Genomic DNA, 27558 nt, shown 5'->3' on the forward strand with positions numbered 1-27558 from the left:
TATTCATTTTACCACTAGCCAGTTCAAAAAAATAAATTTACCTTTTCTCTATATGTAATTAAATAAAAAATATCCATTTTGCAATTTGAAACACAATGAACCTCAATTAGTCACATGAAAATTGGCAAAACTATTTTTTTTAGATGAAGCTTCAATATTTGAGAAATTCAACAAGGATATATATATATATATATATATATATATATATATATATATATATATATATAAACAGTATAAAGTTACTTAACGAAAATCAACAAGTCAAAGAAAAATTACTTCTATCTCCATTCTTCAATTTGTGTTCCCATCATGAGACTTCGAACCAGATGCACTGTCTGCCTGAGTTTATATTTACTCTGAAATCCAAGATAGGTTGGCTGTCATAGATCAAAACATATTTCTGTAACACTTCATCCATACACCAAGCACACCACAGATGATCAACAATCAGCCCTGCAGACTGGATATCAACAGATATCAAATGCCCACTATTCATAAACAAGTCAATGTAGCAAATCAATTTGAATCACTTCAAAGTGAGTGTTCAATTATCACTCCAAAACTTATTAAAAAGCAACAGTCAGCTTTCAGTACTATTTGAGCATTCGCCACCACTGGAATAGATTTTGTACTATAACAAATGATCATTCAACTTACTGCAATCGAGTGCACTTCAGTTACCTTAATTTCTTGCAATTCAGCTAAATAATGGAGTACTTTCTAAATGCTACTGTCCATGACAGACTGTCACCCAACAAAAAGTTCCTGAACAATTGCTCAGTTGATGAAAAATCATTAAATCCATTTCTCTCTCCACAGATGCTGCCTGACCGCCTGAATATTTCCATCATTTTGTTTTTATTTCAGATATCTAGCATTCACAGTATTTTATTTTGTTTCATTGTTCAAAATGTATGTTGGTCAGTGCAACTGAATATCAGTCACTATCTCACACTGTACAAAAATAGTCACTAAAGCTCAGGGAAAGTATAAGTTACATGGATCAAACCTACGTTGTTAAAGTTACATTTTGCCCTTGGCCTACCTCTTCCTCTTTTAAATGAAAACACCATTTTATAAGGTAATTAGCAGTCTCTTGACAAACGAGGTGAGGGTGGTCCGACAAATATCTCTGACTATCAATCCATCGCTTCAACATACCTGCAATGAGAAGGGGAAGAAAAAAAAAACTTTACAGAACGTACTGTCAAACTAAAAAGCTATGGTGCCACATAAGCAAACTGTTTCTTTTGCACTACATTATTATATAATAGTGGAGAAATGGAAGTGTAGTCAAGAGATTTCACAGCAAAAAGCATGAAAGGCTTGATGTAAATAATAGTGCTATTTTCAATACAGTCGTTCCATTTTCTAAGAGCTGAATATTCCTGCAGATAAATTCGCATTTATGAAATAAAATGGCACAGACAGCATTTATTGTCCATCCATAGTTGGTGATCCAATTGAGTGGCTTGCTAGGCCACTTTAACACAGTTAAGTGTCAACCACTGGAGTCACTGTTGTAAAGATGGCAAGTTTCCTTCCCTAAAGGGCATTTCAATGAGCCAGTTGAGATTTGTATGACATTCAGCTTCAGGGTCACTTTTACTGATATACTGTCAATTTGTTTTTTTTAAAACAAAATTCAAATTCTCAAACTACCCTGGGTTATTAGTTCAGGCCTCTGGATTATGTCTCGTAACATAACTGTTACACTACAATGCCCTGAAGTTGTCATTATGGTTATCACAATTCATATTCAAAACATTAGTTTTGCTAAAAGGCTATAACTACATTTAGATGATTGCATGCTGTGAGGGTACAGAGCTGAAGAGAGAAATCAGTGATAGATTACAACTTGTTCAGTGCCACCAATGTGTCCTGTAACACTGCAGTGTACCAATGACGAGAAGTGCAAACAAACTGGTCAAACAAGGAATCAAGAACAATTAACGACAATGGCAGCAATCCGAAGCAGTGACTTCTTGCTCACAGGTGCACCATAAAACAATTCAATGTACATATTTTTACTACTACTACTACTTATACAGCACCTTTAAATGCAGTAGAATGTCCCAAGCCGCTTGAATGGACTTACGTAGGAGACATCAAGACAGGCAATCAAGTGCTTGGTCAAAGAGGTATATTTTAAAGAGCATCTTAAAAGAGGGGAGAGGCAGAGTGGTTTGGAAAGGGAATTCCAGGGCTTAGGGCCTAGATGCCTGAATGCACGGCCACCACTGGTGGGGCGAAGGAAGTCTGGGATGCACAAGAGGTCACAGTTGGGGGAACGCAGAGTTCTCGGAAGGCTGTAGGAGGTTAGAGAGATAGGGAGAGGCAAGCCCATGTAAGGACTTGAATAAGAGGATGAGAATTTTAAAACTGAAGTGTCCAGGGATCAATGTAGGTTTTTTTTTTTAAAAAAGCAGCAACGACAAACCCCACGTTTCCTGAGTATGGTGCAAATAATTGGTTAAATGTCTAAAAGTTAAAATCTTTATAAGATACAAACTTAGAATATTATCCCACCATTTTGCTACCAAGGTGACAGTTGGGTGTGGGAGAGAGTGTCAAATTCACATAGCACAGTCGCCAACAGTTAATAGTAATTTCACTGGCTACTGACTTAAGTTGCTTTGCAAATATTTAAAGATGCCAGTACTTCTCTGGACCTATTTTGCAAATTATAGGCATCAGTGCAATTATTCCCCTAATTACTTGTGTTTCTACTGCCATGCATTTTAACTAGAAATTCACTTTCAAGACACATGTAGTGTGAACACATTACTGGCTTGTTTGGGGAAGGCACACACCGCACCACACTCCCAGTCCATTTTGACAGGAATTGGTTCATTTACAAATATATTGGATAATTTAGTATCTCACAGTGTACCTCAAACTGTCTGAAAGAGGTGTCCACTTACCAAAGTGCCTGAGCTGTTGGTTATATTTCTGTGCAAATGTTACATCTTTCTCTTCCTCTATTTCTTTACACTTTACGTTTTTGTTGATTACACTCTGTAAAAAAGATCAAAGAGAAGGAACTAAACGTCCAGAAGTTGAAAGTATTCCTCCCCCTCCTCAGTTTTTCCCCAACCTGCTTGTCTCCTCAAATCAGGCTCCATTTTCAGGACTGCAGAATTTGCTCAGAGCTTCATACAAAAATGGAAAAGCCATTAAAAAACAGGTAACTAGAATCAGGGCAAGATGCTTTAAAACTAAAAGTTAATCTTGTGGCCCTCCACAACACTCTTTCCAAAGCCTCAATATTACTCACCATGCAAGTAGACCAAAACTGAATGCTGTATTCTTAACCGATGCCTAACAAGGAATATTGCCATATACTGAAGAGAAAGTTTCTGCGCATAGTCACATGTTCAATCACTGCACTCCCATTCTCTGTCCAGCAAGTACAGTACATCTTCCAGGAGGGTATTACCATGTCAAAAATAATTTGATCATGGGTGGGACCAGGATTGGGGGGTTGGGGTGGAAAAGAGGTGTGTGCAATTGTGTTTAGAAGTATAAAAATCAAAAGGAACTTAAAAGGCTGTTAAAAATACCAGATCTTAGCTCTACAAATATCGAGGCTTAGAGTACAAAGAGAAGCCTCGGAGAGAAAAAAAAATGTGGAAGCCCAGGTCAATTGGGGAGGTGGGGGGGGTGGCGGTGTGGAATCTGGAAGGTCATTGTAACTAGTCCAGGAGACCAACTCATTAATGTTAAACAGTACCGACTTCTTGTATCAACAGAACTCCACCACAGAAAGAAATGACTCAAGCTCTACTTCAGAGGAGTTCAGCGAATCAGTGTTCACCACAATCAGGCAACCTGTCCTCTGCGAAAAGAACCACCCAACATTTTACCGAGTTTGGGACATAACCTGAAATTGCAGTCGCTGGTCCTCCCTTACCCAAGCACCAAAAGTGGTCAGGCATAATCCACAGGCAATCAACTAGTAAAGTTACTGCTATTCTATTGTTCACCTGTAGTGGTAATGGTTTGATTCTGCTGGTAGATAAGCAGGCCGTCCATACAGCATGTGGATTTTAGTTCCCACAAGTGGTTATCCTGGGGCAAATCTTGGGAGGCTGGAGACTGCATAGCAATAATGTTACTGGACTAATGCTCCAGAGACATGAGTTCAAATCCAAATGCCACCACGGCAGCTGTGGAAGTTTAAATTCAATTAATTAAACAAATCTGGAATAAAAGGCTAGTCTCAGTAGTGATGATCGTGAAACTATCAGTTTGTTGTTCAAAACCCAACTGGTTCACTACTGTCCTTCAGGAAAGGAAATCGGCTGTCCTTACCCCGTCTGGTCTATATGAGACTCCAGACCCACAGCAATGTGGCTGACTTTTAACTGCCCTCAGAAAGGACTTTAAATTAAAAATGGGGGTGTGGGGGGTGGTCAGGTGAAGGTAGATTCAGAAATCTAAACAGGAGTGTCAAAGCAATAGAGCAGTGTTGCAATTGGGTAAAGGCAAGCAGAGTGAGACAGGAAGGGATCGAGAGTTTAATGTTAATCGTGCATCAGCAGATAAGGCTCATGTCAAAGATAGTATTAAACAATAAAATTAAAGGTTCTTTATTTGACTGTGCAAAGCATCTGTAATGAGAGAGATGAATTAGCAACACAAAGAGATAAATGGTTTAGATTTATCTGCCATTACAGAGACATGGTTGCAAGGTAGCCAAGGTTGGGAAATAAATATTCCAGGGTACACAACATTTCGAAAAGACAGATATAATGGAAAAGGAATAGCAACCCTGATAGTAAAGGATGTCCTAAGGACAGTAGTAAGAAACAATCTTGGCTCAGAAGATCAGGAAGTAGAATCAGTATAGATGGGGATTAGGAATAACAAGGGTCAGAAAACGCTGGTGGTAGTAGTTTTCTTTTTGGGCCTCCTTAACTCGAGAGACAATGGATACGCGCCTGGAGGTGGTCAGTGGTTTGTGAAGCAGCGCCTGGAGTGGCTATAAAGGCCAATTCTGGAGTGACAGGCTCTTCCACAGGTGCTGCAGAGAAATTTGTTTGTCGGGGCTGTTGCACAGTTGGCTCTCCCCTTGCGCCTCTGTCTTTTTTCCTGCCAACTACTAAGTCTCTTCGACTCGCCACAATTTAGCCCTGTCTTTATGGCTGCCCGCCAGCTCTGGCGAATGCTGGCAACTGACTCCCACGACTTGTGATCAATGTCACACGATTTCATGTCTCGTTTGCAGACGTCTTTATAGCGGAGACATGGACGGCCGGTGGGTCTGATACCAGTGGCGAGCTCGCTGTACAATGTGTCTTTGGGGATCCTGCCATCTTCCATGCGGCTCACATGGCCAAGCCATCTCAAGCGCCACTGACTCAGTAGTGTGTATAAGCTGGGGGTGTTGGCCGCTTCAAGGACTTCTGTGTTGGAGATATAGTCCTGCCACCTGATGCCAAGTATTCTCCGAAGGCAGCGAAGATGGAATGAATTGAGACGTCGCTCTTGGCTGGCATACGTTGTCCAGGCCTCGCTGCCGTAGAGCAAAGTACTGAGGACACAGGCCTGATACACTCGGACTTTTGTGTTCCGTGTCAGTGCGCCATTTTCCCACACTCTCTTGGCCAGTCTGGACATAGCAGTGGAAGCCTTACCCATCCCCTGGTATAGGTAGGTGGTAGGGGAATATAGGGACAGATGAGGATGTGGTAGGAATATGGGATTGGTTTAGGATTAGTATAAATGGGTGGTTAATGGTCAGCACAGACTCGGTAGTAGTTTATAGGCCCCCTAACATTAGTTATAACATTGGGCAGAGCATTAAACAAAATAACTGGAGCTTGTAACAAAGGACAAAGGGCGGCACAGTGGTTAGCACCACAGCCTCACAGCTCCAGTGACCCGGGTTCAATTCTGGGTACTGCTTGTGTGGAGTTTGCAAGTTCTCCCTGTGTCTGCGTGGGTTTCCTCCGGGTGCTCCGGTTTCCTCCCACAGCCAAAAGACTTGCAGGTTGGTAGGTAAATTGGCCATTATAAATTGCCCCTGGTATAGGTAGGTGGTAGGGGAATATAGGGACAGATGAGGATGTGGTAGGAATATGGGATTGGTTTAGGATTAGTATAAATGGGTGGTTAATGGTCAGCACAGACTCGGTGGGCCAAAGGGCTTGTTTCAGTGCTGTATCTCTAAATAAAAAAAATAATAATCGTGGGGAATCTTCCTATAAACTAAACAAATCAAATTGGCAAAGGTAGTCTGAAAGATGAGTTTCTAGGATGCTTTGCGACAGTTTTCTGGAACAGTACATTGTGGAACCAACTAGGGATAAAACTAATTTAGATCTAGTATTATACAGTGAGGCAAGTTTAATTAGTAATTGCATAGTAAAAGATACTCTGGAAAAAAGTGATCACAATACAACTGCATTCCACATGGAGTTTGACAGCGACATACTCCAGTCCCAAACAAGAATATTAAACTTGACCAAGGCCAATGACATAGGTGAGGGGAGAGCTGGCTAACGTTGTTTGGATAAACAGACCAAAAGGTACGGCAATAAACAAACAGTGGGGAACATTTAAAGAAACAAAATCAAAACGTTCAACAAAAATACGTTCCATTAAAAAACAAAAACACAAGACTAGGGTGGTTAAGGATAGTACTAGATTAAAAGAGGCAATGTTGCAAAGAATAATGGTAAACCTGAAGAATGGGAGAGTATTAGAAATGAGCAAAGGGAGACCAAAAAGTTGATAAAAAGGGGAAAATATTGAATTGAGAGTAAAGTAGCCAGGAATATAAAAATAGATTGTAAGAGCTTTTACAAGTATTTCCTCCCTTGGAGGAAATTATCACTGGCAATGAGAAAATAAAAAACATTGAACAAATATTTTATGTCTGTCTTCACAATAGAAGACACAAATTACATAGAAATAGAGGGTAACCAAGGGCCTAATAAGGGTGAGGAAGTTAAGGTAATTAATATCAGCAGAGAAAAAGCATTGAAGAAGCTTCAGGGACTAAAAGCTGACAAATCCCCAGGACCTGATGACCTATATCCCAGGGTTCGAAAAGAGGTAGCTGCAGAGATGGTGGATACACTGGTTATGGTTGTCCAAAATTCCCTAGATTCTAGAACGTTGCCAGCAGATTGGAAGTTATTAAATGTAACACTGCTATTCAAGAAAGGGAGAGAGAAAACATGGAACTACAGGCCAGTTAGTCTGACATCAGTCATTGGGAGACTGCTGGGAATCTATTAAGGAAGTCTTAATAAAGCACTTAGAAAATCATGGTATGCTCAGACAATGTCAACATGGCTTTATAGAAGAGAAATCATGTTTGACAAATTTATTAGAGTTTTTTTTTTGAGTATGTAACTAGTAGGGCAGATAAAGGGAGCCTGCAGATGTAGTCAAATTGGATTTCCAAAAGCCATTCATTAAGGTGCCACACAAAGGCTAACACACAAGATAAGGACACATGGAGTTGGGGGTAATATATTAGCACAGATAGAGGATTGGTTAACGGATAGGAAAAATAGAGGAATTGGGAATCTCAAACAGTAATTATAAGCGTCCCGGGTGTAGTTTTCAACCCCCACCCCCACTCCCCCCAAGAGCAGAAGTAGAAGGCGTAGGGGTAGGCACAAGGATAAAGGAGTGATTGGAAACGATGTCATTCGAGAGAGATTTCTGTGGTCCCAAGGTTAGGGTGACTGTGTAGGGAAAAGAGTGTTTATGTGGAGGGCATAAAAGGTGCAGAAATCAGGTGAGATTCAAGAGAAAAAGTGAAGCTAGAGCAGGGTGTCCAACCTTTTTGCATGAGGGGCTGCATTATAATTTTTGTCCTACATGGTGAGCAAATTTCGAAAAGATAAAAAGGTATTAGAAATGTATTTTACTATTAATCAAAAGCACAAAAAATGTGCATTTTTGTGAACAAGCTTTAAATGAGAAGACTAATTTATTAACTTAGTTTAGTCACTACATTGAACGCTGATTTAGTGAGATACCTGGCATTGTATTTGCTTGCGGAAGTAGACAATGTCTGCCCGACACTTGATGTAGCGATGCGGAGTATTCCATAGATGTCCATCTGTCAGGAATGATCTTGATTGCCCTGTATCCCCACGTCCCCTCAACCTCTGCGTGGTTCCCCTCCCCTACTTAGTGTGATTCTGTGTCCCCCTTTCTCTGAACGTCTGTGTCCTCGTGTTCCCCCCCTCACCCCCAGTGTCTCTCTCTCGCCCCACCACCCCCCCCCCCGCCCCAACTTCCCCGTGGCCCAGTTAACCCAGCACTCTGCCACCTCCTCAGGTGACTCCTCCTCAGCGATAGCGATGAAGAGCCCCAGGGCCCGCGAGGTCAAAGCCAGGTCCATTTTCAGGCAGAGCAAGCGCTGGGCCTAGGGCCCGAGCTCAAGGCACTGGGAATGGAGCTCGAATGGGAAGCGCTGGCAGACGAGCGACTCAGCCCAGGTGCCGCCATCTTACTAAATGAACCAGAACATAAAAAGGTACCAACAAGAGTCTGCCTTCTTCGTAAAGGAGGACATGTGCAGTGAGGCGTCTCCGCCATGTCGGTAATAGAGGCGCAGCCATTGTCAGTCACAGAAGGTTTCGGCGGGCTGGAAGACGCCAATGGCGGATTGCCAGTGGAAATTTCTCAGCCTTGGCAGGCCGGATAGAAACCTTTGGTGGGCCAGATTCTGGCCCATGGGCTATATGTTGGACAACCCTGAACTGGAAGAGGACTGGTGGAGGTTGATGTTAGAGGATATGTCAATGCAAGGACAGGAGCGAAGAGATTTGGTAAGAAAGGCATCTGGTGGACAGAGATGGTCGATGGCAAATAATGACGAGCTTCAAGAGAGATACAAAGAATGGCAATGTGTTGTGAGGAATTTATCAGTATAGCTTGTGTCAGAGGACTATGTAAATGTCCCAAGTGGAGACCCAGCAAGGAAAGCTACATCAACAGTTCACATGCACAAACAGAACAGGTAGAAACTTGGCTTTGGGAACAGTCCAAGACTGCTGTAAGAATTTGTCTGTCTGGCCAATTTGTGAAGGGTCATTTGAACTGCTGCACTGACAGCCACATTTACATTTGCAGCCAGCATATTTTGTGTGTTAATTGGACAGAAACCAAACTCATATCAGATATTCAAGAGTGTAGTGTGCTCTCTAGAGGATCTCGGATATGTGCAAACAGCACAAAAAGACAGTACGTCTCCTCAACCAGACTGGAGAATCCTTACTGAGACACAGAGTCTAAACCAGGAAGTGTAAGTAAACTATCACTCATCATCCCTCTCGACCTCCCTGCAGCCTTTAACACGGTTGACCACACCATCCTCCTCCAACACCTCTCCACTGTCATCCAGCTGGGTAGGACTACTCTTACTTCCTTCCATTCTTATCTAGCCAATCATAGCCAGAGAATCTTCCTGCACCCATACCATTACTCTGGGGTCCCCCAAGGATCTATCCTTGCCCCTTCCTATTTCGCATCTCTATGCGGTTTCTGAGTATCATCCAAAAGCACAGCATCCATTTTCACATTTATGTCGACGATACCCACCTCACCACCACTTCTCAACTCCTCCACTGTTGCTAAATTATCAGACTGCTTATCCAACATCCTGTACTTGATGAGCAGAAATTTCCTCTAATAAAATCTCTGGAAGACTTAAGCTTTTTGGTCTCCGCTCCAAACTCCAGTCCCTTGCTACAGATTCCATCCCACTCCCTGCCAAAAGTCTGGATTACAACAGTCAGTTTGCAATCTTGGTGTCATATTTGGTCTCAAGAGGATCTTCTGAACTCTTATTTGCGCCATCACTAAGACCACTGATTTCCACCTCTGTAGTATCACCTGACATCGCCCCAGTCTCAGCTCATATGCTGCTGAAACCCTCCTACATGCTTTTATTATCTCTACACTTGACTATTCCAACACACTGCCAGCTGGCCTTCCACATTCAACCCTCTGTAAACTTGATGTCATCCAAAACTCTGCTGCCCATGTCTTAACTCACACCAAGTCCTGCTCACCTATCACCCCTGTACTCACTCACCTCCATTGGCTCCCAGTTAAGCAACATCTTGATTTTTAAAGTTCTTACCTTTGTTTTCAAATCCTTCCATGGTCTCATCCCTCCCTAATATCTATAATCTCCTCCAGCCCCATAACCTTTCGAGATATCTGCGCTCATCAAATTCTGGCCTCTTGAAGCAACCCCAATTTTAGGCACGCCACCATTGGTGGCCATGCCTTCAGTACCCTCCCTGCCCCTTTCCTCCTTTACGACATTCCTCAAAAACTACCTGTGACCAAGCTTTTGGTCGCTTTCTCTAATTTCTGATGAAAAGTCGACCTGGAATGTTAACTCTGTTTGTCTCTCTACAGATGCTGCCAGACCAGCTGAGTACTTCCAACAATTCGTTTTTATTTCTAATTTCTCCTAATGTGGCTCGGTGTCATACTTCATTTTATAATGCTTCTGTGAAGCGCCTTGGAACATTTTATTACCTTAAAGGCATGATTATAAATACAAACTGTTGTTCGCAGAAAGAAAAGTAGAGGGAAAGAAAGATGGGATGAAGAGAGAGAGAGAGAGAGAGAGAAACGAAAAAGAAAAAAATTACTTTTTAAAATATCCAACCATTATTAAAATGTGAAGGAATGAAAATCCATGCTTGTAAAAGTAAATTTTCAATGTCAGAGAGGTTGACAAGCCCCAGCCTTTTCTGTTGTGTAAATAGGCAAGAACCACAACTTCACACATTTCAATGCCGAGTCTCTGAGATACTGGTGTAGCGAAACTTGAGGAGCAGGGCAAATCAGACAGCAACTCCCAGATTTGTGTGTTTAACTCCGCGTATGCCGACACCAGAAGTTGCTGCCCAATTTAATCCAAGAACTACTCCTTACTTCTAGAGCAAAATCCTAGCAAATGATCAGACAGACAATCTGTTTTTAGTGATACTGGGTGAAGGATAAATATTGGCCCCCCACCCCCGCCCACTCCTCAGAAATAGTGCCTTGGGTTCTTATAAGTCAAATGGGACCTCAGTTTAATAGCCCATCTAAAAGATGACACCTCCGATGGCGCAGCACACTCTTGGTACTGCACAGGAGTATTATCCAAGATTTTATGAATAAAAATGTATATACTAACAATCATCAGGATTGCTCATGTGCACAGTGATCCTCGTCAATTAGAATCTTACTGACTAGAGTCGTGAAATTGATCTGATTTGAGAACAAATACCTTTTACTCTTCTAAATAGAGCTTTAGTTAACACTTCTGATATAAAGTTTATTTTCAATTGTGGAATCACCATATGCTACTTTTTCTTTGCATTATTCATTCTCAATGTGGACGCCATTAGCAAGGCTGGCATTTATTGGCCATATCTAGGTGGTGGACTGCCTTCTTGAACTGCTGGTAATAGTTTGATTCAACTGAGTGGCTTTCCAGCTAAGAGTTAAACACATCAGTGTGAGAGTGGAGTCAAATGTAGGCCAGACTGGGTAAGGGTAGCATTTTTTTTTTTAATCTGACAGCTTCACGGTTATTTTTATTTTCTATATAAACTGAGCACAAATTCTTAAACTGCCATGGTAGGATTTGAACTCTATATTTGAACTCTCTAGATTATTAGTCTAGTGACATAATCACTTTGCTATTACTGTGATTAATACTGGAAACATATACTGTACCTTATTAAACCCTTCCTTACTGGCTGTATCAATGTTCCATGAACTCATCCTTTCATTCCAGATCAGTTCTTTCTCCTTTTGCCTCCATTCGTCTTCTTTCTGTTTCAGCTCCCAAAATTCAGTCTGTGCTTTGGCCCGTTCTTGTTCCAAAGACTCAGAGTTGTGCAGCTCCAAATCGCAAAGTCTCTGCTGGGCTTCAGCTAGCCTCCATCTACATTCCATTGTCTTCTTCACCAACTCCTGCTGCTTGTGGCAAACGCTCTCTACTCCACCCACATAAACCTAGGAGGCATTACAGAACAACAAGCATCAAAGGACAGCTCAACCCATTCATTTTAGTGAGTGACCTAAACTTCACAGTGCAGAACCATACAATTATACAGCACAGAAGATTTTGACGACCCACTGTGCCTGCTCTCTGAGGTAAAGAAAATAACCTCAGGATGTCCCAAAATGTTTCAGAGATAATGAAATACTTCTGAAGGTGGTCAATGTTGTAATGTAGGAAATGCAGCAGCCAATTACCACATGCTAGATCCCACAAACTATAATATGATAATGACCAGATAATCCACTTCAGTGATGTTGGTTGAGGGATAAATATCAACCACGACACTGGAGATAACTCCCCTGCACTTCTTCGAATAGAATGGATCTTTTATGCCCACCCGAGATGGCAGACATGGCCTTGTGTTAACATCTTATCCAAAAGGCTGGCTTGCAAACCTTACAGCTCTCCACCAGTACTACACTAAAGTATCAGCTATTTGTTTCTTTCTCTGTTGCTGCTTTCTCTGTGTCTCTTAAAGAGGATATAACCATCCAACTTTTTTAGCAGGCTAGCACCAAGCTGCTTGCTATAAGCAGAGGCAACTGTACTTCTACAGTCATACCATGCAATCACATGCGCCCAGCATTAGGAACATGAGTCAGCCATTCAGTCCCTCAAGCCTGTTTTGCCATTCAATTAGATCACAGCTAAACTCCGATTAACCTGCCTTTGCTCCCTATCTCTTGATCCCCTTATCTAACAAAAATAAAATCCAATTATTGAAAGTTCCTATTGTCCCAGCATCCACAACCTTTTTGGGGGAGCAGAAAGAGATTTCAGATTTCAATACAGTGTGAAGAAGTGCTTCCTGATTTTGCTCCCGAATGGCCTAGCTCCAGTTTTTAAGATTCTGCCCCCTTGTTCTGGATTTTCCCCAGAGGAAATAGTTTTTCCATATCTACCACATTGAATCCTTTTAAGATTTTAAACACCTCGATCAAATCACCTCAATATTCTATAATCAAGAGAATACATGCTAAGTTTATGCAACCTGTCCTCCTAATTTAACTCCTTAAGACCAGGTATTATCTCGCATATCCAACAGCAGAGGATGAATATTCCTGCATACTTTCTACTCTTGCATTAGCTTTTCAGCTCTCTGGGAGCATTGTGCTAATCACAGAACAGTGATCCCAAAGGAATGAAGTTCTCCTATTGTTGGTCTTCTGCAAAATGACTGGCCATGCCAGCACATACTGCTCCCAACTTAGCAGACTGTCAATATTCTGAAAATGAAGACTCCTTCACCCATGGAAGAGAGAACGTGCACACAATCTCCAGCAGGAGCCTTTGTTCAGGCCAATGACGAGAAGCTGTTCTGCAAGAGCAAGGGTTATTCCCAACATGCCACACATGGAATTATCAGAACCTGGATCAAACGAAGGAAAGTCAACTTTTAAAAATCTGATCCACTGTTCCGCCTTTTTTGTAAATTATTAAGAGGCAGTTGCAAATTTTCTGTTTTTCTGGGTGGGGTGGGGGAGGGATTGGTGAGAGGCAGAGAATTGGGAAAACCACTTAAATGTCTATCATTTTCATACCAAAAATCAGATCAGTAATGTCAGTACACATGCACATTATACTTGCCATGCTGACATCACCAGTGCACTGCAACTCTGGATCCCATTTTCAACTGGAAGTGAAGTAAGGTTGTACAATTTGCATATTTAAGGTCGCCCGGCTTGTTTTTAAGTTCTACTGCGAGGACTATATTCTCTACACTACAACAAATGTTACTCTTGCACTCCTGGTTAGGAAGATGAAAAGTGCAGTCACAGTTACAAAGCAAATGAAATTTAAATAGAGAGGTGTGAAGTGATGCATTTTGGCAGAAGGGATAGGCAGAGGCAATATAAACTTAATGGCAGAGTTTTAAAGAGGGCACAGGGACAGATGGACCTGGCTGTTCATGTACATAGATCTTTAAAGGTGGCAGGACTTTTTGAGGGAGTAGTTAGCAAAGCATATGGGTCCTTGGGCTTCATAAATAGAGGTGACACAAAAGTCAGCAAGTTATGGTGAACCTTTACAAAGCTCTGGTTCGGCCCCAACTAGAGTATTGTGTCCAGTTATGAAGTAAGAGCAGCTTATAACAAAGGCAATGCAATAATCATGGGGGTCTTTAATCTTCATATAGACTGGACAAATCAAATTGGCAAAGGTAATCTGGAGACTGAATTCATGTAACACATTTGAGACAGTTTCCTACAACAATCCATCATGGAACCAATGTACAGGCTAGTTTAGATCTTGTCTGGTGTAGTGAGATGGGCTTAATTAGGAATCTCAGTAAATGAGTCTTGAACTTAAATAAAGCCAATTATGGAGACATGAAAGACAAATTGGCTAAGGTAGTCTAGGAAATTAGATCAAAAGGTATGACAGTAGGTAAGCAATAATGAATATTTAACATATTTCATAATTCTCAAACATATACATTTAAAAATAAAAACTTCACAGGAAAAGTGATCCACCCTGCAGTCCTTGTTCTTATCCACACAGATATCAAGTACTTCCTACCTGCTGGCCAAAGTCAAGGGCTGAGGCTCCTCCATCACTCCATCCTGGATTCCTATATCTATCTGATTTGCAGTCACGCCCTTCTGTCCCTGAATACTGATTAATTCTAAAGTTCTACTTAACCTAAGGGGTGTGGCTGCCTCCTGGAAGAAAGCGTCCAGGTAACACTACCCCTCACTGATGCTCCGCAGAGTCTACAACTCAGACTCCAGCTCAGCAACTCCGAGCTGAAGTTGATCGAGCTGCAGACACCTACTGCAAATATGGTTGTCCCGAATCGCAATGCATTCCACAGATTCCCACATGTTGCAGTCATGGCACATCACCATCCCTGGCATATCTATCTAACCTTATTTATTTAATTAGTCAATCAGTTATGAATTGACTCAGCTAAAGTAATAGCAAGTTAGAGTGCCTAGCTTGCAGACAAAAGACTCACCAGCTACTAGAGGTTGAACAAAAAATGTATAAAAAGCAGCACCTCCTTCCCCACCTGCACCAAATTCCCAACGTAGTACTCAGTCCTCAGCTTTCTCTGTACTATTTTACAGTGTCCAGTAGCAAAATCTATCTACTTTTACAGAGAGCTGATAACTCACACCCAACATGCAACTGCTAACTCAGCTTCCTGCTACAGTAATTAACATCTATTCAGGCAACCACTTTCAGCTGACTGACATAACTGCCACTACCTGGCAGTTTCTGTTAACTAGACATTTTAACTAGCCATTCGGATGAAAGGTCAGAGAGCTGAAACATTAACTCTGCTTCCCTCTCCACAGATGCTGCCAGACCTGCTGAGTATTTCCAGCATTGTTTTTATTTCAGATTTCCAGCATCTGCAATATTTTGCTTTTATTCTTAACTAGCTTGCAGTTTTAAAATTCTAAGTCAGAGCCTGGCTGTTAATCTAAATTACAGCTCGAGAAAAATGTACCAGAGATCCCACCCGCACCAAATTCCCACCGCAGCACTCAGTCCTCAGCTTTCTCTGTGCTACCTTACACTTGTAAGGTAAGGCCTTGTCAAAAGCCTTGCTAAAATCCATACAGACTACATCAAACATGCTACCCTCCTCGACATTCGTTACTTCAAAAGAATTCTATCAAGCTGGTCAGATACAATCTTCCCTTAACAAATCCACGCTGACTGTCCTTGATTAATGTGTGCCTTTATGTGTGACAATTTCTACAGTCTGAGCTTTTAAAATAATATTCCCACCACTGAGGTTAGGCTGACTGGCCTACAATTACTTGGGCTATCCCTTCCTCCATTTTTGAACAATGGTACATTAGTAGTTCTTCAGTCCTCTAGCACCACACCTGTTGCTAGAAAAGATTGGAAAATGATGGTCAGACCCTCCGCTATTTCTGCCCTTGCCTCTCCTTAAAGCCTAGGGTACATTTCATCTGGGCTTGGTGATTTATCCACTTTCAAAGGTGCTAAACAGCTCAATATTTTTTCCCTCATTACATTTATCCCACCCAATATTTCACACTCCTCTTCCTCAACTACAAGGTCCGCTTTGTCATCCTCTTTTGTGAAAACAGATGCAAAATACTCATTAAGAATCATGCCTATGTTTTCTGCCTCCATCTACAAGTTACCTTTTTGGTCTCTAATTGGCCCTATTCTTTCCTTAGTTATCATCTGATAACTAAGAGATGAGGCTGAGAGATGGCAAATGGAGTTTAATGCGGAAAAGTGCGAGGTGATTCACTTTGGAAGGAGTAACAGGAATGCAGAGTACTGGGCTAATGGGAAGATTCTTGGTAGTGTAGATGAACAGAGAGATCTTGGTGTCCAGGTGCATAAATCCCTGAAGGTTGCTACCCAGGTTAATAGGGCTGTTAAGAAGGCATATGGTGTGTTAGCTTTTATTAGTAGGGGGATCGAGTTTCGGAGCCACGAGGTCATGCTGCAGCTGTACAAAACTCTGGTGAGACTGCACCTGGAGTATTGCGTGCAGTTCTGGTCACCGCATTATAGGAAGGATGTGGAAGCTATGGAAAGGGTGCAGAGGAGATTTACTAGGATGTTGCCTGGTATGGAGGGAAGGTCTTACGAGGAAAGGCTGAGGGACTTGAGGTTGTTTTCGTTGGAGAGAAGGAGGAGGAGGAGAGGTGACTTAATAGAGACATACAAGATAATCAGAGGGTTAGATAGGGTGGATAGTGAGAGTCTTTTTCCTCGGATGGTGATGGCAAACACGAGGGGACATAGCTTTAAGTTGAGAGGTGATAGTTATAGGACAGATGTCAGAGGTAGTTTCTTTACTCAGAGAGTAGTAGGGGCGTGGAACGCCCTGCCTGCAACAGTAGTAGACTCGCCAACTTTAAGGGCATTTAAGTGTTCATTGGATAGACATATGGATGAAAATGGAATAGTGTAGGTCAAATGGTTTCACAGGTCGGCGCAACATCGAGGGCCAAAGGGCCTGTACTGCGCTGTAATGTTCTAATTCTAATTCTGAAAAAAAAAAATCTTGCTCTTTATTTATAAAACATCTTTGCGTTTTCTTTGATTTTACTTATCAACATTTTTTCATGCCCTCTCTTTGCTTTCCTAATTTTCGTTTTGATTTCACCCATTACCTCCCAATGAATATTAATGAACCAGTTGGGATTATAAAACAATCCGACAGTTTCATGGTCACTTTTGCCAACACCAGCTTTTTATTTCTGCAAACTGCAAATTTAAAAGTGAATTAAAATTCTCCACGGTAGGATTTGAACTCATGTTGTCCAGATTATAATCCACTAACACAATCACTACACTACCATACCCCTATCCTGTATAAGTTGAGCACTATACTTCATTCTAGGCCAACCTCTCTTTCTTTCCACAATTTAGTTCTCAGAATAATAGTTTTGAAACCTATTCCTCTCTCTTTTTTAAAAAAAAAAGGTATGAACGGCAAGCTTCAACCTTCTATGCTTTATTACTGTTATTAATATTCTAAACTGAAGGGAAACAAACCAACTTTATGCAACATGTCGTCATAAGCCTTTGTCTCATTCTGGTGAATCTGTTCCAAGGCCTATATTTTTTGGACACTGAACCTCAAGAAACTTAAAGCAAATATACATCTTTGTGGTACTTTAGTCTGACCAGTATGTTCTGAAGACTTAACATTGCTTCTGTTAGATTCTACAACTGGTCATTAGCAGGTCAAGACTGAGACACATTCTTCACTACCTAGACAGCATATCTTCATGAAAGCAGGCATGAGTATCTCGTCTATGTTTTTATTGCTTGACACAAAGAATAAAGAGGCTGGGTCACAACAGTCAAATATCTCTCTAGTTGGAACCAGATAGATTTAGCTGACCATTCATCTCACAACACTCCATTAGATAAATCCAATAATAAATCTGACAACTTATTATCTGTCATACCTTCACTTTCTTGTTCCATTGCAAAAAGACTCTTGATCTTGTCAAAATGTTGGGGTCCAAAGAGTCTCTTATTTTCCATCCCACTAAACTTCGGAGGTTCACCAGAATAACAGAATTAGTGTCTTAGTCTTGACTAGAGGTAAAGGACAGGCCAAAGTCACCCTATTAAGAGCCTGAAGCTATGCTCCCCCTCCCCCTCACTTTTATTTTGCAGATCAAAAATGTGATTACTCTCAGCATTGATCCAAACATAAAATCCTTTTGTTATTGTTAGAGGGCACATGGTGTTAGAATCACAAGAATCTTACAGCACAGGAGGACATCATTTGGCCCATTGTGCCAATGCTTGGGTTCTGATGAAGGGTCACTGACCTGAAACATTAACTCTGCTTCTCTTTTTATAGATGCTGCCAGACCGGCTGGAAAAAAAAAAACAAGAAATGCTGGAAATACTCAAACAGCCCACATCCCAGCTTTTTCCCTAGAACGCTGCAAATTAGTCCTTTTAAGTAACGTCCAATTGCTTTTTGAAAGTTACTATGGAATCTGATTCTACCACACTTTCAGGTAGTGCAGTCCAGATCTTAACAACCCTTTATGTTAAGAACTTTCTCAGTTCCCCTCTAGTTCTTTTGCCAATTATTTTAAATCTATGACCTCTGGATGTCTACTCATTTGCCAGAGATAATAGTTTCTCCTTACTTGCTTCATCAAAACCCCCAATACATCTATTAGGTCTCTCCCATCAACCTACTCTTCTCTAAGAAGAACAATCCCAGCTTCTCCAATCTCTCAGCATGATCGAACTCCTCCATGATTCGCACCATCCTAGTAAACCTCCTCTGTACCCTCTCCAAAGCCTTCACATCCTTCCTAAAAAGTGTGGTGGTGATGCCCAAAATTGTACACAATACTCTAGCTGAGGCCTAACCAGTGATTTGTAAAGGTTTAGCGTGACTTCCATGTTTCAGTATTCAATGGCCCTTTTACAAAGTCAAGTAGACCAGACACTTTAACTGAAATGAGAACCAAGTGTTGGAAATACTCAGCAGGTCTGGCAGCGTCTGAGTAGAGAGAAACAAAGTCAACGTTTCATTTCTGTGACCCTTCATCAGAACACTAACTGCTTTAGCAACTTGCCCACCATCTTCAAGGATTTGTGAAAATGCACCCCCAGTGCCCTTTGCTCTTACAACCTCTCAAAATAGTGTGGATTATACCACCACTCCATATTGTTTCTCCCAAAGTGCATCACTTCACACTTGCATTAAGTTGCATCTACCATGTGTCATTTGTACCAGATTGTGTGTATTCTCCTGAAGTCTACTACTATCCTGCTCACTATTTACTGCATTGCCAAATTTTGCTTCATCTGAAAACTTTGAAATTGTACTCCCTATACACAGGTTTAAGTCAGTTAGATAAGAAAAGCAGTGTTTCGAATACCAACCCTTGGGGGAACCTACAGCATACTTCCCCCAGTCAGGAAAACATCCATTCATCACTACTCTCTGCCTCTTATCCCTTAGCCAGTTTCGTATCCAAGTTACCACCCCATCCCTTTAATACGAGCTATAATTTTCTGAATAAGTCTGTTAGGCACTACTTTATCAAATACCTTTTGAAAGTTCATATATGCATCGCCTGCACTATCAACCCTTTCTGTAAAATAACCTCTGTCTTGAATATACTCATTGACTGAGCATTCACAGCTCTCTGGGGTGGAGAATTGCAAAACTTCAGAACCAAGTGAAGAAATTTCTTATCTTAGGCCTAAATGGCCAACCTCTTATTCTGAGACTGTGACTCCCCAGGCAGGGGAAACATCCTCCCACCACTTATCCTTTCAAGCCCTTTAAGGAACTTATATGTTTCAGTGAAATCACCCAGGGAACCACCAAACATCTCAAAGCACTTTACAGCCAATGAAGTACTTCTGAAGTGTAGTCACTGGTTTAATGTAGCAAACTCAGCGCCCACCTGAGGGGGCAGATGGGGCCTGGGTTTAATATCTCATCCGAAAGCCAGCACCTCCGACAGTGCAGCACACCTTCAGTACTGCACTGGAGTGTCAGCCTTAATTTCTGCACTCAAGTCCTGGAGTGGGACTTGAACCCAGAACCTCGTGACAGAGGCAACAGCACTACCAACTGAGCCACAGCTGACAAATAGGCGTAGTCTACTCAGTCTCTCCTCAGAACACAATCCTCACATTCTGGGAATCAGTCTGGTGAACCTTCTTCATTGCACCCCCACTCGGGCAAGTATATCCTCCCTGTGGTAAGGAAACCAAAAGTGTACAAAGTATTCCAGGTGTGGTCTCAGTAAAGTCCTATTTAATAATAGTAAGACTTCTTTACTCCTATCCTCCAATCCCTTTGTAATAAAGGCTAACATAGCATTTGCCTTCCTAACTGAATGCTTAACCAAATAGATAGTCTTCAAATGCTCTAGTATATCATTCCTCTATAAAAACTGTAAATAAATTTAATCAAAATTGCCAAATCATGCCCACTGAATTCCCCCACCCCACCACATATCTGTCTTTTTCCTTCCTTATCCCTCCTCAATACATTGGAGCCAGAACTGTTTAGTTCCACCCATACCTATGTTTAAGCCAGGTCTCCATGTCGACACTTGATCATAGCTCCATGTGGCAGCTTGTAGCTTATCAACCTTATTTGTAACATGCCATGCAAGCATTCCAACATCATGCTAGTCAGCTTTGTTTTTTTCCTCTACCTAATTCCATTATTCTTTTTTCTGTTGCTGTTTGTCACACCTGGTTTTCTATGCACCTTGTCTCTCCTCTCTGATGTTACATCCAGGTGTTCCCCCCTCCCCACCTGCCAAATTAGTTTAAACCCTCCCCCATAACACTAATTCACCTCTCAACAAGGATATTAGTCCTAGCTGTATTCCGGTACAACCCATCCAGTTTGTGCAAATCCTTCCTGCCCCAGAACTGGTCCTAATTCCCACAAATCAGAAGCCCTCCCTGCTACATTACTACTCCAACTACACATTCACCTGCACCATGGTCCTGCTTCTGTACTCACTAGCACATGGCACTGGGAGTAATTCAGAAATTATTTGAGATCCTGCTCTTTAAGCTTTTCCTACTTCCTGAAACACTGACTGCAGGACCGGAACTCTGACGCAACCTCTGCCATTGGTTGCAACATGGGTCACAACTTCTGGCTGATCCCCTTCCCGTTGCAGAATGTCCTTTGACCCTGGCAGTAGAGACACAACACAGGCTAAAATGTATTCAAAAGGGATAGGGAAGGAAAAAAGACAGGAGGGGTGGGTAGATCATTTTACAGCTCCACAGAGGAACGATATCCCGGAGGGTTAAGAGACTGAATCTATTCTGCTGGAAGGCGAGTGCTGATGTTATCTGCAACTGGATCATTAGTTACAAAGTGATCGGCAATCGCAGGCATGCTGAGGAACCATACCTGACTTTGCCACGCCATGTTGGGGAGGAGTCTATATCTTTGTCCTTCTTCTTCCTCCTCTTCCTCCTCCTCGTTGTCTGAAGCGGCTGCGGGAAAACCAGGCCGATAATCCATCATCCTGACTAGTTATAGCCGCGCCACCCTCAGTGTAACAAAGCAGCCCGGATCACGTGATCAAAGTGGCCTGCGCGTCACATGACCCTGCGGGCTCAACAGCGCCCTCTCTGTCTGCCTGCTTCACTGCAGCTCCAGCACAAGGGTTGCTGCAGGGATGGTTCAGGAGGAGGGTAAACACGTGAACGTCATCCACTGCAGCTTTGCTCTAGGAAGGCAAAGATCATCAAAATACAACCTCCAGAAGTGAGGCAACCCCTGTGGCTCCTTTCCCAAAGTGACCTCCTCAATTGCCACCCATCTTCATTGCAATCCATTTACCCCATCAGTGCAATCCATTTCCCCCTGTCATTGTCATCCATTTACCCCTTTCCACTGCCACCTATTTATTTCCTGCCATCCACTCAGTCCTGCTTTTACCCGAGTCTTGCTGCTGCAGCAGACCAGCTCTCTCATTCCTCTCAGTGCTACTCCCAGCTCTAATGACAGGGATTGTCATCTGCAGATAGAATCGCAGAATTGTTACAACCCAGAAGGAGGCCATTCGGCCCATCATGTCCGCACCAGCTCCCTGAAAGAGCAACTCCCTTAGTTCCATTCCCCAGCTTTCTCCCCATAACCCTGCACATTCTTCCTTTTCATAGAATTGTCCAATTCCCTTTTGAATGCTTCAATCGTACCTGCCCCCACCATGTTCTCAGGCAGCGCATTCCAGATCTTAACAACTCGCTGCGTGAAAACGTTTTTCCTCATATCACTTATTACTAAATACTTTAAATCTGTGCCCTCTTGTTCTCGAGCCTTTCATCAGTGGGAACAGTTTCTCTCTATCTAGTCTCTCCAAACCCCTCATGATTTTGAATACCTCTATCAAATCACATCTCAGCCTTCCCTTCAAGAAAAACAGTCCTAACTTCTCCATTCTATCTTCATAACTGAAATTCCTCATCCCTGGAACCATTCTCATGAATCTTTTCTGTACTCTCGCCAATGCCCTCATATCTTTCCTCAAGTGTGGCTCCCAGAATTGGATGCAATACTCCAGCTGAGGCCGAATTAATGTCTTATACAAGTTCAACATAACTTCCTTGCTCTTGTGCTCGATGCCCCTATTAATAAAGCTCAAGATACTGTATGCTTTATTGTCCGCTCTCTCAACCTGTCCTGCCACCTTCATTGACTTATGCACATATACACCCAGGTCCCCCTGCTCCTGTACCCCCTTTAGAATTGTACCCTTTATTCTATGACCGCATTTGTTGACAACGCGAACGGTAGGTGGCGCTGTTTTGGCACATGCGCAAATACAGCATGTGTCACGAAAACGTCACAGATTGCGACTGTAGCAGCTGCCAGGACTAAAGATGGCGCTGCTCAAAGAATCACACAGAGGCAACCTAACGAACACGTGGCAGTATACAATGGCCGGAGTGAGAGAGCAGCGCGGGGGCCGGAGAGAGCAGCGCGGGGGCCAGGGAGAGCAGCGTTGAGGGTGTCCGGGTGGGGGGGGAAGAGAGGATGGGGATGGGGGGGGGTGGAAAGAGAGGATGGGGGGGGGGGAAAGAGAGGATGGGGGGGGGGGAAGAGAGGATGGGGGGGAAAGAGAGGATGGGGGGGGGAAGGAGAGGATGGGGGGGGAAGGAGAGGATGGGGGGGGAAGAGAGGATGGGGGGGAAAGAGAGGATGGGGGGGAAAGAGAGGATGGGGGGGGAAAGAGAGGAGAGGGGGGGGTGAGCAGCGGAGCGGAAGAGGAGTGCCTTTTTCTGTGCATGCGCCAGAAACGCAACAGCAAAAGACTTACCGGCCAGTCCCTGGACCCGGCGACACCGAGGTCTTCACACACTCGCTCCCCGCATCTCTCTACGGCCTGTCGCATCCGGCCCTCTCCATTCAGCCGTTCCCTCCAGCTGCGGATGCCCAATCCAGTTGCTTCTCCCCTACTTCTCCACAGTACTTCAGGCATTGCAACTGTCTGGTCCCTGCATTTTGCATGCTCCCTCTCCCCACCCCTCCCTGCTCTCCCCCCTCTCCATCTACCCCCCTACCTCCACCCCTCCCTCTACCCCCCTATCTCCACCCCTCCCTCTACCCCCCTATCTCCACCCCTCCCTCTACCCCCTACCTCCACCTCTCCCTCTACCCCCCTACCTCCACCCCTCCACCACAGTTGAATATCTGAAGTGCAGTTGCAAACTCGGGGAAATAGCATCCAAAACAAAACCTCAACAATTCTGGGTTTAATTATTGAGAAGTTTTATTAAGTTCATTAAGCATCCGAGGCACTGCTGTGCATGGATACATGAGTGTTGTGTTTCCAGCATTCCCGTTAGACAGACAGGCCGAGTCTCTGCTATGCACAGCTAAAGAGATTGTTCCTGGAGATCCTTGTGGTGAATGAACGCTTGGCTCTCTATTCCACTACTGTATTGTCCATGTGAAGAAGGCAAAGTCACAAGAGTCTGAGCTCAGTCTATTCTTGTTGAATGTTCCCCAAACGCATCCCAATGTGCACTCCCAATTCATCCATAAATGCAATGTTCCTTTCCACATCGTGACGAGCTCCGCAGCATGATCCAGTTGCCTTCGTTGCTTGAATGCTGACCTTAAGTCTCAAGGATTGTTTTCTCGACGGCATGTTTTACATGAAAAGAAATAAAGCAAATCAGAGTCAGAGCTTGCCTCCCTCCAATGAAATTACTGTTGAGCATGCTTTGTGTTCTGCGGTAAAGGCATGTACTGATAACACCGCCAATGAATCACTTAGTACCCACCTCAGCTGTAGGAGGCAGGATGATGTTACTGCCCCTATCTCGTGATGGTTCAATGCTGCTCTCAGGGAAAACATGAATGATGTGAGGGTGCTGGAAAAGAAGCACATTCCTTTTGGGCTATGAACATAAAGCTGGCCATTTAGCCCAGCAGTTCCCTGCTAGTGGTTATGTTACTCGTGCGTCTTCCCATCAATTCCCATTTAATCCTGCCTACTACTATCACCAGTTGTGTTCACAGCAAGAGCATTCACATTTCTGCTACCACTGGACACGGCATGCTTGTTTCTTTTAGTGCTCAGTCTCTTCTTGCTGAATGTTCCCCAAGTGCTTGACCCCTTTGGACGCCCTCTCTGCTTGACAGGCAGCAGCTGGCAATTGCGGAGTCTCACAAGGCTCTGCATGGTTGTTTCAAAGGCGGATGGGGAAACAGGTGGCTGTGTGTCCATGTGCACTGCTCGGATGGGTGTAGGAACAGGTGGCTGTGTGCCCATGTGCACTGCTCGGATGGGTGTAGGAACAGGTGGCTGTGTGCCCATGTGCACTGCTCTGATGGGTGTAGGAACAGGTGGCTGTGTGCCCATGTGCACTGCTCTGATGGGTGTAGAAGCAGGTAACTGTGTACCCATGTGCACTGCTCTGATGGGTGCAGGAACAGGTGGCTGTGTGCCCATGTGCACTGCTCTGATGGGTGTAGGAGCAGGTAACTGTGTGCCCATGTGCACTGCTCTGATGGGTGTAGGAACAGGTGGCTGTGTGCCCATGTGCACTGCTCTGATGGGTGCAGGAACAGGTGACTGTGTAACTGAACAGCAAGGAAAGGGTACCGCAGGTGGAGGAAGTGGAGCTTTGAACAGGCAGGCATATGTCTGGTCCATCAGATCATTAGGCCAGGGGGTGAAACGCTCAGGATCCATGGATTGTGGCACGCGACTGATGTCCAGCGCGTGGCCACCTCCATCCGAAGGTGCTTCCGGGCAATTGTTGGGCAAATTAATTGGCTCCATCTCATCAGCCAGTCCTTGTGTTTATGGCGCATGCACAGAAAATGGCACTCCTCTTCCGCTCCGCTGCTCCCCCCTCCCCCCCGACCTCCCTTTCCCCCTCCCTCCCGACCTCCCTCCCTTACTCCTTCCCTCCCGACCTCCCTCCCTTCCTCCCGACCTCCCTCCCTTCCTCCTTCCCTCCCTTCCTCCTTCCCTCCTTCCCTCCCTTCCTCCTTCCCTTCTTCCCTCCCTTCCCTTCTTCCCTCCCTTCCCTTCCTCCCTCCCTCCCTCCCTTCCCTTCCCTCCCTACCTCCCCCCTCCCTCCCTTCCCTTCTTCCCTCCCTCCCTCCCTCCCCTTCTTCCCTCCCTCCCTCCCTTCCCTTCTTCCCTCCCTCCCTCCCTTCCCTTCTTCCCTCCCTCCCTCCCTCTCTTCCCTTCTTCCCTCCCTTCCCTCCCTTCCCTTCTTCCCTCCCTTCCCTTCCCTTCTTCCCTCCCTCCTTTCCCTTCTTCCCTCCCTCCTTTCCCTCCTCCCTTCCCTCCTCCCTCCCTCCTTTCCCACCTCCTTTCCCTCCTTCCCCCCCTCCTTTCCCTCCTTCCCCCCCTCCTTTCCCTCCTTCCCCCCCTCCTTTCCCTCCTTCCCTCCCTTGTAATGTTTTCAGACCAACTTAACAACAGGGACTGGAGGTCCCACATGCGGTGCCCCAGAAAATATAAATATTTTCAGAGCAACTTACCTTGGACCAATCTCCTCTGTCTAATAAAAATGAAGCAAATGTCCAAAATGACTAAATAATTGAGATAAAATGCCCGACGAAACCTCTCCTCCTTCCACTTTCAAAAACTCACGGCGAAGCTTTCGGAAGATTGACGCATATGCGCACATGGGCTCCGGCCATCTGCGCATGCGCTGCGGTCCAGCTGGCCAGGACCAGCTTGCGCATGCGCAGAGGGCCAACCTGGCGTGTTCCCGAGGAAGACAACGTTACGCGATGACGTCATCTGCGCATGCGCATACTGGTCCTGGCAAGCCGGACCGCAGCGCATGCGCAGAGGACCTGAGACCGTGTGCACATGTGCGCACCGCGGCGCAGCCTGATGACGTAGCGTTGTCATCAATCACTTTGTTATTCTATATTGTTTCTCCGTGTTCTTCTTACCAAAATGAATAACTTCACATTTCTCTGCATTGAAATTCATCTGCCATCTGTCTGCCCATTCCACCAACTTGTCGATGTCCGTTTGAAGTTCTACACTATCCTCCTTACGGTTCACAATACTTCCAAACTTTGAAATTGTGCCCTGTACACCAAGGTCAAGGTCATTAATAGCTTTCAGGAAGAGCAAGGGTCCCAACACTGATCCCTGGGAACTCCACTGCAAACCTTACTCCAGCCCAAAACACATCCATTAACCACTACTTATTTATTTATTTTATTTAGAGATACAGCACTGAAACAGGCCCTTCAGCCCACCAAGTCTGTGCCGACCATCAAAAACCCATTTATACTAATCCTACATTAATCCCATATTCCTACCTTCCTTCAATTCCCCTACCACCTACCTATACTAGGGGCAATTTATAATGGCCAACTTACCTATCAACCTGAAAGTCTTTGGCTGTGGGAGGAAACCAGAGCACCCAGCAAAAACCTACACGGTCACAGGGAGAACTTGCAAACTCCGTACAGGCAGTACCCAGAATTGAACCCGGATTGCTGGAGCTGTGAGGCTGCAGTGCTAATCACTGCGCCACTGTGCCGCTGTGTACTCTTTGTTTCCTGTCACTCAGCCAATTTCGTATCCATGTTGCTACCATCCCTTTTATTCCATACAGCATCTGAAGTTATGGCAGTGCATGTGTCCAAGCAAAAAGACGCAGAACCAGCTGGAGAACCATCAGCAGGGCAAGGAGAGTGATGCAGTAGCCACTAATAAATGATGTCTTACAATAACTCCTGCAGACTGTCTTTAAGAAAGGAATGACCAGAAATGCCTAGCACAGTTTAGCGTCTGCGACACTTTTCTGTCATGTTTTCCTCATTGTCTTTTATCTATTGAATTAAGGCATCTAATGGTAGCATTAGTGTGTTGACTAGCTACATGAATTCCTTGCCAACCTGCTGAAATTGCAATGATGTTAAAACCTGCAATTGTTGTGTGTTATAATTCAGGCATTTTAAACTCAAACAAAAGAGGCAGTTTCCATAAGCAGGTCCTGTTCTTTCCAGAGTTCCCACTAGATTATTTTAAACATTGTTTTGATAC

General features: G+C 43.9%; 1 protein-coding gene across 1 annotated transcript in view; it reads right to left on the reverse strand.

Annotated features, from left to right (window-relative positions):
- The window catches only part of LOC137369363 (hsp90 co-chaperone Cdc37-like 1), a 32156-nt gene extending 10546 nt beyond the window's left edge, over positions 1-21610 (reverse strand). Inside the window, exons 1-4 of the mRNA XM_068030461.1 lie at positions 21426-21610; positions 11716-11997; positions 2925-3018; positions 1046-1161 (exon numbers count right to left, since the gene is read on the reverse strand). Of these exons, the coding sequence (XP_067886562.1) occupies positions 1046-1161; positions 2925-3018; positions 11716-11997; positions 21426-21542 (609 nt within the window). The 5' untranslated portion in view covers positions 21543-21610. The remainder of the gene's footprint in view (positions 1-1045; positions 1162-2924; positions 3019-11715; positions 11998-21425) is intronic.
- Positions 21611-27558: the final 5948 nt, after the last annotated feature.

Source organism: Heterodontus francisci, chromosome 4 (assembly GCF_036365525.1).
Source record: "Heterodontus francisci isolate sHetFra1 chromosome 4, sHetFra1.hap1, whole genome shotgun sequence".
In the NCBI taxonomy this organism is placed as follows: Eukaryota; Metazoa; Chordata; class Chondrichthyes; order Heterodontiformes; family Heterodontidae; genus Heterodontus; species Heterodontus francisci.